Source organism: Epargyreus clarus, unplaced genomic scaffold, assembly GCF_041222505.1.
Source record: "Epargyreus clarus isolate Ecla_fem2 unplaced genomic scaffold, WU_Ecla_fem_2.2 ptg000019l, whole genome shotgun sequence".
Lineage (NCBI taxonomy): Eukaryota > Metazoa > Arthropoda > Insecta > Lepidoptera > Hesperiidae > Epargyreus > Epargyreus clarus.
The window spans coordinates 16,664,103-16,676,044 of NW_027332227.1; the positions used below are offsets into that span (position 1 = coordinate 16,664,103).

At 42.1% G+C, this 11,942-nt stretch overlaps 1 protein-coding gene across 1 annotated transcript; it reads right to left on the reverse strand.

Moving 5' to 3' along the window:
* Positions 1-3,900: 3,900 nt before the first annotated feature.
* LOC140750320 (uncharacterized) lies at positions 3,901-5,364 on the reverse strand. The gene has a single exon (XM_073083780.1). It carries the CDS (start codon positions 5,362-5,364, stop codon positions 3,901-3,903), a length of 1,464 nt encoding a protein of 487 aa, XP_072939881.1.
* Between the last annotated feature and the right edge of the window lie 6,578 nt (positions 5,365-11,942).

Genomic DNA, 11,942 nt, shown 5'->3' on the forward strand with positions numbered 1-11,942 from the left:
GGTTTTACATAGGTTAGTAATATGGCTACTATTTAAAAATATAACCAATCCCAGAACTCACACTAAAGTGCCAGCAAAGCATACTAGAATAACAAAAATCGGATGGAGTTTAACAATTTTTTTTTTTTAATTATTTCCACGTAACTAGATAGCGGGACCTCATCGATTTTATATAGACTAGTAACATAGCTACAATTTAAAAATATAACCAATCCCAGAATTTTCACTAAAGTGCCAGCAGAGCATACTAGAATAACAAAAATCGGATGGATTTTCGACAAATATTTTTTTCAATCGTGTCCACGTAACCAGATGGCGGGAACTCACCGGTTTTATGTAGACTAGTAACAAAGCTACAATTTAAAAATATAACCAATCCCAGAACTCACACTAAAGTGCCAGCAGAGCATGCTAGAATAAAAAAATCAGATGGATTTTCGACAAATATTTTTTTTCAATCATGTCCACGTAACCAGATGGCGGGAACTCATCGGTTTTATGTAGACTAGTAACATAGCTACAATTTAAAAATATAACTAATCCCAGAATTCACACTAAAGTGCCAGCAGAGCATACTAGAATAGGAAAAATCGGATGGATTTTCTACAAATATATTTTTACAATCATGTCCACGTAACCAGATGGCGGAAACTCATCGGTTTTATATAAACTAGTAACATATCTACAATTTAAAAATATAACCAATCCCAGAACTCACACTAAAGTGCCAGCAGAGCATACTAGAATAGCCAAAATCGGATGGATTATCGCCAAATATTTTTTTTCAATCATGTCCACGTAACCAGATGGCAAGAACTCATCAGTTTTATGTAGACTAGTAACATAGCTACAATATAAAAATATAACCAATCCCAGAACTCACACTAAAGTTCCAGCAAAGCATACTAGAATAGCAAAAATCAGATGGATTTTCGACAAATATTTTTTTTAAATTATATACACGTAACCAGATGACGGAAACTCATCGGTTTTAATTAGACTAGTAATATAGCTACAATTTAAAAATATAACTAATCCCAGAACTCACACTAAAGTGCCAGCAGAGCATGCTAGAATAACAAAAATCGGATGGATTTTCGACAAATATTTTATTTAAATTATTTACACGTAACCAGATGACGGGAACTCATCGGCTTTATGTAGACTAGAAACAAAGCTACAACTTAAAAATATAACCAATCCCAGAACTCACACTAAAGTGCCAGCAGAGCATACTAGAATAGCAAAAATCGGATGGAATTTCGACAAATATTTTTTTTTCAATCATGTCCTCGTAACCAGATGGCGAGAACTAATCGGTTTTATGTAGACTAGAAACATAGCTACAATTTAAAAATATAACCAATCCCAGAACTCACACTAAAGTTCCAGCAAAGCATACTAGAATAGCAAAAATCAGATGGATTTTCGACAAATATTTTTTTAAAATTATATACACGTAACCAGATGACGGAAACTCATCGGTTTTAATTAGACTAGTAACATAGCTACAATTTAAAAATATAACTAATCCCAGAACTCACACTAAAGTGCCAGCAGAGCATGCTAGAATAACAAAAATCGGATGGATTTTCGACAAATATTTTATTTAAATTATTTACACGTAACCAGATGACGGGAACTCATCGGCTTTATGTAGACTAGAAACAAAGCTACAACTTAAAAATATAACCAATCCCAGAACTCACACTAAAGTGCCAGCAGAGCATACTAGAATAGCAAAAATCGGATGGAATTTCGACAAATATTTTTTTTTCAATCATGTCCTCGTAACCAGATGGCGAGAACTAATCGGTTTTATGTAGACTAGAAACATAGCTACAATTTAAAAATATAACCAATCCCAGAACTCACACTAAAGTGCCAGCAGAGCATACTAGAATAGCAAAAATCGGATGGATTTTCGACAAATATTTTTTTTTCAATTATGTCTACGTAACCAGATGGCAGGAACTCATCGGTTTTATGTAGACTAGTAACATAGCTACAATTTAAAAATATAACTAATCCCAGAACTCACACTAAAGTGCCAGTAGAGCATGCTAGAATAACAAAAATCGGATGGATTTTCGACAAATATTTTTTTTTCAATCATGTCCACGTAACCAGATGGCAAGAACTCATCGGTTTTATGTAGACTAGTAACATAGCTACAATATAAAAATATAACCAATCCCAGAACTCACACTAAAGTTCCAGCAGAGCATACTAGAATAGCAAAAATCAGATGGATTATCGACAAATATTTTTTTAAAATTATATACACGTAACCAGATGACGGGAACTCATCGGTTTTATGTAGACTAGTAACATAGCTACAATTCAAAAATATAACGAATCCCAGAACTCACACTAAAGTACCAGCAGAGCATGCTAGAATAACAAAAATCGGATGGATTTTCGACAAATATTTTATTTAAATTATTTATACGTAACCAGATGACGGAAACTCATCGGCTTTATGTAGACTACAAACATAGCTACAATTTAAAAATATAACCAATCCCAGAAATCACACTAAAGTGCCAGCAGAGCATACTAGAATAGCAAAAATCGGATGGAATTTCGACAAATATTTTTTTTTCAATCATGTCCTCGTAACCAGATGGCAAGAACTCATCGGTTTTATGTAGACTAGAAACATAGCTACAATTTAAAAATATAACCAATCCCAGAACTCACACTATAGTGCCAGCAGAGCATACTAGAATAGCAAAAATCGGATGGATTTTCGACAAATATTTTTTTTCAATTATGTCTACGTAACCAGATGGCAGGAAATCATCGGTTTTATGTAGACTAGTAACATAGCTACAATTTAAAAATATAACTAATCCCAGAACTCACACTAAAGTGCCAGTAGAGCATGCTAGAATAACAAAAATCGGATGGATTTTCGACAAATATTTTTTTTTCAATCATGTCCTCGTAACCAGATGGCGAGAACTCATCGGTTTTATGTAGACTAGAAACATAGCTACAATTTAAAAATATAACTAATCCCAGAACTCACACTAAAGTGCCAGCAGAGCATGCTAGAATAACAAAAATCGGATGGATTTTCGACAAATATTTTATTTAAATTACTTACACGTAACCAGATGACGGGAACTCATCGGCTTTATGTAGACTAAAAACATAGCTATAAATTAAAAATATAACCAATCCCAGAACTCACACTGAAGTGCCAGCAGAGCATACTAGAATAGGAAAAATCGTATGGATTTTCGACAATTTTTTTTTTTCAATCATGTCTACGTAACCGGATGGCGGGAACTCATCGGTTTTATGTAGACTAGTAACAAAGCTACAATTTAAAAATATAACCAATCCCAGAACTCACACTAAAGTGCCAGCAGAGCATACTAGAATAGCAAAAATCGGATGGATTTTCGACAAATATTTTTTTCAATCATGTCTACGTAACCAGATGGCGGGAACTCATCGGTTTTATGTAGACTAGTAACATAGCTACAATTTAAAAATATAACCAATCCCAGAATCGTCGGTCGGTCGGTCGGTCGGTCGGTCGGTCGGTCGGTCGGTCGGTCGGTCGGTCGGTCGGTCGGTCGGTCGGTCGGTCGGTCGGTCGGTCGGTCGGTCGGTCGGTCGGTCGGTCGGTCGGTCGGTCGGTCGGTCGGTCGGTCGGTCGGTCGGTCGGTCGGTCGGTCGGTCGGTCGGTCGGTCGGTCGGTCGGTCGGTCGGTCGGTCGGTCGGTCGGTCGGTAGGTTTTTTTTTTTTTTTTTTTTTTTTTTTTTTTGATGTTTCATCTGTTGGTCCTCCGAAATATAGTTCGGAGTCCTTGTCTGCTGTTTTCTTTTCATATCAATTATCTCTTTTCTATATTGTATTTATATTTGAGTTTTACATGACCTTCTATTACTTATTTATGTTATTAACTTTATTTATTATCACTTCACAGTATTCTAAAAATTTAACTCTATTTGTCTTGTCTTCTAATATGTTACTAAGTGTATTTCTCTTTATTTCTATATTTAGTTCTGTTTCTATATCGTTTCTATATGTACTATATACGGGACATTCAGTAATAATGTGCAGAGCACTTTCCTCGACATCAGAGTCACAGACACACGACGGACTCTCCTTGCATTTGAAGCGATGCAAATACGAGGAGAATCCGCCGTGTCCCGTGAACATCTGTACCAATTTGTTGTTCAGTTTTATATTTTTCAATATGGGATATGCCTTAATCGCATCGGGGAAAAATGCTTTGGTGGTAGAGCCCTGTGTTACTTCCTGATAACGCCTGTTCCATTCGTGAATCGAGTCCGCACGAATGACTCGTTTCACGAATGACACAGGGCATCTATCGTACTTCGCTTTAACTTTGAGTTGAAGTGCGGCGTCCTTTGCTAACTCGTCCGCTCTTTCGTTTCCCTCCAATCCTATATGCGCCTTTATCCAATACAAATTAAGTTTTTTGCCTTGGCTTTGTATGTGGGCTATGTTATTTTTAATTGATATAGCTAAAGGATGGAGGGATGAGATGTTAGTAACGATTTCTAGAGCGGAACGAGAGTCGCAAAAGACGCTACATGACGTATGTTTCCTTTTAATAGCCTCCTGTGTAGCTTCTGCGAGCGCCAGCAACTCCGCTTGGAACACGGTGCAACAATCCTCGAGTCGCAGCTTACGTGTGCATATTTCTTCGTTACCGTGACGGATGGATAGCGCTGCGCCTACCTTGCCTTCGATTTTGCTTCCATCTGTAAAGATGTTTAGGCTCGCGTTTAGATTTTCTTTGAGCGCTACTTCATCCGCCACGATCCCGAAGCTCATTGGAATCCACTGCGCTGGGTGCGGCGCGGCTTTGTAAGGGATAGGTACCTCCACATCTCGGTCTCCTACCACTCGCCGGGTGTACCCTTTCTTTATCTCGTACAGCGAGGCTGCTTCCCTTATACGAATGTCTAAAGGAAGCAGCCCGGCGAGTAATAGGGCCGAATTTAGGGAAATGGTTTTGTAGCCCTTGATAATCTTTTGTACAAAGCCGCGCTGCACGCAATCCAGTTCCTTCCGTATCCCAATCCTTTCCGTGGCGGGTGCCCACGCGCTCGCAGCGTACATTATAGTAGGCTCTACCACCGCCGTATATATAATCCGGACAATTTCGGAGTTTAATCCCCAGTGTATCTTGGCCGCGCGCGAGAGTTGTTTGTAGAAGTTAAGGGCCTTTTTACAAACTTTTGCAGTATGACTCTTGAATGTCAGCTTGTTGTCGATGGTGAGACCGAGCAGTTTGATTTCCTGGGATACGCCAATGCCGACCCCGCCCATGACCAGGCGTGGGGTGTCATACTTCAGTTTGCGCGTAATAACCATGGCTACAGTCTTGTGTGGCGCAAACTTTAGTTTATTCCGGACACCCCAAGCCCGGACATGCTCGAGCGCAGCATTGGCGCGCTCCTCGATCTCGTGCGCGGTACCACCATCGAACACAAGAACGATGTCATCTGCAAACGCCTGCACGTAATCCCTTCTCTGCTCTAGATCTTTGAGGAGGGGGTCCAACAACAAATTCCACAAAATGGGTCCTCCGATTGAACCCTGCACACACCCCTTTTCAGTATTTTTGGCATACTCTTCACCTGAGTATCGGACTCTAACTCTGCGGCCGCTGAGATAGCTGTCTATTACCCTCCTCAAGTTTATGGGGCACTGTTCCTCCGCCAGACGGACTCGTATAGCCGGCCACCAGGCGCTATCGAAGGCCCCCTCTATATCCAATGACACCAACGTAACGATCTTCTTCTCCTCGAGCTTTTCGTTAATGTGTCGCATGAGAATATAGAGGGAGTCCTCGGCGCTCCTCTGGGGCATGAATCCGAACTGGCGGGAGCTCATTCGAGGTATTAAATGAAACTTGAGTCGGGCGAACAGCATCTTCTCAAATACCTTCCCAAGGACCGGGAGGAGTCCGATTGGCCTATACGACTTGGGGGTGGTGTAGGATTCTTTCCCGGGTTTTCGCAGGACAACCACTGTGGCTTCCTTCCATGGATCCGGGAAGTGTCCATGCTCTAGGCACTTGTTAAGCACTGCCAAGAAGTAAATCGGGTCTTCTTTTATGGCCTCCAGACAGATATCAGCCGTAAATCCGTCGGCTCCAGGTGCTTTTTTCGGGTTGAAGGATTTCACCGCGACATCGAGCTCGATCTGTGTAAAGGGTGGATCGCAAGAACCATCTTGTTGCCCTTCATTCACTATTCCTGCTCTCCTCCTTATGTCGCGGTGTTCGGAATTGTCGCTTTCTGAGAGGTCTTCCGGGTAAAAGGTCTCTGCTAGAGCCTTTACGGAACCTTCTGCGTCCAATTCGATCCCATCAACCCGAAGCGGAACATCTTCCTCCCTGCTCCTGGTCCTTCCTATTACCCTGTATATTCCGTCCCAAACCCCCTCCCTATCTTGCTTCCCACAAAAGTCCTTCCAACTCTTTATTCTTGCACTACTAGCTTCATTTTCATACTGTGTTTTCTTTTCCAGGTACTCCCGGACAACTCTCTCTCTCCGGACCGGCGCGGCGCATCGGATACGTCTTCTCATGGTTCTGACCTCTTGCTTGAGCCTAGCGAGATCCTCGGACCACCACGGCAAGGTAAGTTTTTGTGTGTGTTTCTTGATAGGTATAGAGTGTGTGCATGCCTGTGTTAATGCGTGTGTGTATGTGTGTATTGCTGTCTCTATGTTTTGTGTGTTGTGTATGTGCTCTACATCCGCTGGTGTAAGGTGATTTTCTGTCATTAATTGGTTCAGTTTCGAATGAAACTGTTCCCAATTTGCTTTTCTGGTGTTGTAGAGCCGTGTAGTGCGTGTGATGTGAGTTCCTGATGATTTATGTAGTTGTAAGTTGAATATGATGCTGTTGTGGTCCGAGCTCGTCAGGCTCTCTATTACAGCCCAGTCTTGAACCAGAGCGAGCATATCCTCCGAGCAGGCCGTGATATCGACATTACTGGTGTATCGCCGGTCTCCCCTAATGGTGTCGAATGTTGGAATAGAGTTGTTGTTGTTTAATATATGGAGTCCTAGCTCATTTAATGCTGATAACAACTCTATCCCCCGAGGTTTGGTCTTCACACTTCCCCACCAGGTGCTCCAGGCGTTAGCGTCTCCTCCCACTACAAGTCTCCTCGGCCCAATCTTCCGGGCTATTGTTTGAAGATGTTCCAGGTACGGGTCTAGAGGTTTGTCGCCTTCGAAGTAAATCGAGACCAAAGTAACCTGCCAGGCACTAGTGCGGAGTCCCACCACTGAGATGTTGTTCGTGGTGAGTTCCGGGTGTTGAATTACGTCCAGCGACGGATCGAGAACTGCGATCGCGGCTTTCACCACCCCTTCTCCTTGTTGAGTGCTCTGGTAGATTCTTGTACCCGGATACGTCTTAAGCTTCCCAACAGCTCCCACATAGGGTTCCTGCAGGAGAACAGCTGCAGCCTTTCGCCTCCCGGCTTCGATGAAGCATTCGTCTGTCGCAAGTTGTTTCCTCATGAGGTTTGCCTGTATTATTTTGCAAAGGACGCCCTTAGCAATACGCCACAGTGGATCTCGCTAGCGAGTCCCACTTGCGCCTCACCGGGCAGTCATTGCTAAAGGCGTTATGCTCACCTCTACCCATTTTAGCCTTTGCGCAGTTAATGCAGCTGGGGGGTGCGACCAGGAGTTCTTCCGGGCAATCAGACCTCAGGTGCTGTCCGCCGCAATGACTGCACACGTCGACTGCCTCGGTGCAGAAACGCTTCCCATGTCCGTAGCCCAGGCAACGCGAGCATTGCACCAGGGGGGACTGGTCGGCGACCCTGATCCGCTGCATGTCGACGTGAACGGCTCCCGCGTTCGTAAGGTTTTGCCAGATTTTCGGCGACACCTTTGCCACTACGTGCGAAGTGAGGGGGTTTCTCGCGCGGCGTCTGTATCGAATTTCGATGCGGTCGTCGTCCCCTGCCACTTCCTTTAAGAGGTGTTTATTTTGCACCCGGATAGCCTTCAGTATGTCCTCGTCTGTGTTGCTATTAAGGACGCCGTAGAGGATAATCAGCGGATCCTTACTTTTGATGTCCTCGACGCTTAGGTTATTTTCCTTTGCTCCTATTCGTTCCTTAACTTTCCTCATTTCCTCTTCATTTCTACATCCTATGATTATCTTCCGGTCCCTAACTTTTCGAATCCTGTCGATCCTCGTTCCCTCTTCCCTTGCATTGACCACCTTTCTTAATCTTTCAAACACCTGATCCCCTGTCTCCTGATCATCTTTGGAGGCCACGACAATGGAATGCATGCATGCGGTCTCCACGGGTTTAGTTTTCGGAGAGCCAGCTACTACACTCGCGTATGTCATTCCATTGTCGCGAGACTCTTGCTCGTTTTTCAGTGCCGTCGTGAGTCTTTCTATGTCTAAGCTATTCCTCTGCAACAACTTAGCATGCTCTTCCAATTTCTGAATGACTTCGCTGGGGTGAGGCATTACTTCTACCTCCTTTCCTTTCTCACTATTTACACCTTTTCCATTCCTGTCTTCTTCAGCTTCCTTGACGAGAGCATAGAGTCTGTCAACCGCCTCCGTAACTCCGTTTTTGATTTCAGTCTTTAGATTGCGACTGTTCCCAAGATGAAGTTTAGCTTTCATAAGACATGCCTTTGCCTCTGTCGTCCTATTTATATATTTCTTTGGGGACTCTGGAGTGTCTGTCGTCGATGCCCCCGCCGCCGCCTTTCGCGGTACCTGAGTTGGTTGCGCTCTAGTCTTAGATTGCCCTACAGGCTGACTGGAGGTCCCACGCGGCGCCGGCGGTGACATCGAAGACCGAGCCCGAATTTCCCCAAAGCTCGACCGACTGGATACCTGGTCGTGTGGTATGGTCGAATCCTTAGTATTTTGTTGGTTTTTGGGGTCGGGGTCGGGGGTTGTTTGTCCGAGCATTGTATTAATTTAAAGTGTACAGAAAGATGTATCAAATAAAATAAAATTTTGTTCGGAGAATGCAAAAAATTTTGGTCTCACAATCTCGGTCGGTAGGTTAGGTTAGGTTAGGTTAGGTTAGGTTAGGTTAGGTTAGGTTAGGTTAGGTTAGGTTAGGTTAGGTTAGGTTAGGTTAGGTTAGGTTAGGTTAGGTTAGGTTAGGTTAGGTTAGGTTAGGTTAGGTTAGGTTAGGTTAGGTTAGGTTAGGTTAGGTTAGGTTAGGTTAGGTTAGGTTAGGTTAGGTTAGGTTAGGTTAGGTTAGGTTAGGTTAGGTTAGGTTAGGTTAGGTTAGGTTAGGTTAGGTTAGGTTAGGTTTTTTTTTTTTTTTTTTTTTTTTTTTTTTTTTTTTTTTCCACCGCTTGAAGGAGCGGATTTTGAAAGTTCTTATCTGTTTTTGAAGCCCTCGCTACAGTATACGGGCGGCTTCAAACAGGATTTTTAAGTAAAGATTTGATATTGATATTGTGATGATTTAACTAATTTTATTGATTTAAGATACAATTTTTAATATACTAACGGATATATATTCATTATAATATACTACTATATATATATATGTTTTTTTTTTTTTTTTTTTTTTTTTTTTTTTTTTTTTTTTTTTAAATTGTAAATAAAGAGATAAAGATGTAAAATAAAAATGTAAAATAAATGATACTCTCAAGGAGATGGAGACAATTATTGAGAAAAGAAATAATTCAGACAAAACTAAGTGTCGTTGATCTTTTTGAGTTTATTGATTATTATATTACTTAAATTTATAAATGATAGGATGGAAGATTCGTTCGTGATGAGGCTGGAGAGATTGTATGCTTCAATATTCAAATTGTTGCATATGAATTCGTGTTCCAATCTTTCGTTCCCGAAGACGGGACATTGCTTCAGGAGGTGGTCTATGGATTGAATTGAAATTTCATCGCAAGGGCATTTATCGGTCGAGGTGATTTTAAAGCGGTGCAAGTACTGGAGATGATATCCATGTCCAGACAAGATCTGTGTTAATTGAAAAGTTGGTTCTGTATATTTATAGAGTTCTTTAATTGTGTTGATACTTGGGCACCAAAGACGCGTGTGTGCGCCCTTGGTTTCAGCTCGGTATCTGTCGTCAGTCAGTCGGTCGGTTTCTAATTTTAAGTGGTATTTGGCAAAACTTATGGGGAAATTCGCAAAATCGGGGGACGAGTGCAAGCTGGCCGCTGCTTTTGCAGCCTGATCAGCCGCCTCGTTACCAATGAGCCCGATGTGAGATCTAACCCAAACGAATTCAATTAAGCCTGTGAGTTGAATATTATATGTTAGTTTGTGGATTTCTGCGACCATGGAGTTTGTTGAGTTGCAGTTCTGTATTTCTAACAAAGCAGACTTAGAGTCGGAGAGGATAGTGATTCTGACAAAACCCTTTGCGGCGCAGTACTCAAGAGCTTTTTGGATGGCCAACAATTCCGCCTGAAATACTGAGCAGCAACTATGCAGCTTCAGCTTTCTGGTTTCCATGTTGCCATCCGGGTGATACGCCACGAAGGCAGCACCAACAAGACCATCGTGCTTGCTGCCATCGGTGTACACCCTTGTAGTGTCCAACGGCACCCTTTCATCTAGCTCGTCTTGGTTGTTAATGATGTCAAATGAGATGTGAATTCTTTGTGCCGGGTGTAATAGATTGGAAGGGTGAGTTGGTCGGTCGTAAGTGATGTCTTGTGGTAAGTATTTTGTATATCCTGTTCGTTTAGTAAGTTGGAATTCGGCAATTTCCTTGATTTTGAGTTCTATGGGGGTGAAATCTGCTAGGGCTATTGCAGCGGCTGCGGAAATGGTTCTGAATCCTCTGATTTTCTTGATGGCAAAACTTCTCTGTATTGATTTGAGGTTATTTCTGACTATTTGGTATTTGGTAGCATCTGACCATATTTCCGCTGCATATGTTATAATTGGCTCTATGACATTATTATATATTATACTAATGTTGTCTGAGTGAACACCCCAAGTGGGTCTCACAAATAAACTAAGTTTGTTATATATATTTTGAGCTTTATTTATAGAGTTGTTGACATGTTTGATAAATTTTAAGTTTTTATCTATAATTATTCCCAGGTATTTTATATCGTTTGAGAAAGGTACATGACTGTTATTTACAAAAATTTTACATTTTGTGGCTTTCACAGTAAAAGCTATAGCTTGAGTTTTGCTGGAGGCGAATTCCAACTTAACTTTTCGACCCCACTCAGTAATAGTTTTAAGGGCAGCGTTGGTATCGTTCTCCAGCTCAGTGGTGTTGTTCGCTGAGGTTATTAACAACAGATCGTCGGCAAAAGCCTGAAGATGACAGTTCGGAGGGAGGTCTGCGCACAAGAGTTCATCAACGATAAGATTCCAGAACAAGGGTCCAAGGACGGACCCCTGTACGCAGCCACGCGACAAATTTCTGTGGACTGTAGCATCAGCATAGTTTAGAGCCACCGACCTGTTGCTGAGATAACTTTGGATAATCCTGTATAAATTTGATGGACATTTTACGTCATGTAATCTGTTTAGCAGCGCTGGCCACCAGGCGTGGTCAAACGCTCCTTTTATGTCGAGAGATACCGCGATGACCATTTTACCATTCCGTTTCGCATTATTAATTTGAGTGACAGCTTGAGCAAGTGCGTCAGTGGTGGATTTTTGCTCTCTAAAGCCGAATTGATTTTTATGTAGGTTGTTAGTTATATTCAGATGGTGTATTAATCGTTTTGCCACTAATTTTTCTAAGACTTTACCAAAGATATCCAGTAATCCTATGGGGCGGTAAGAGGAAATGTCGTTGCAATCTAATTTGTTGGGCTTTGGTAAAGTTTTGACGAAAGCTTGCTTCCAGGATGTTGGGAAATGTGCGAGCTGTAGGCAACGGTTCATGATCAGGGGGATGATTTCAGGGAAGGTTTCGGTGAACTTAGAACATATATCAGCC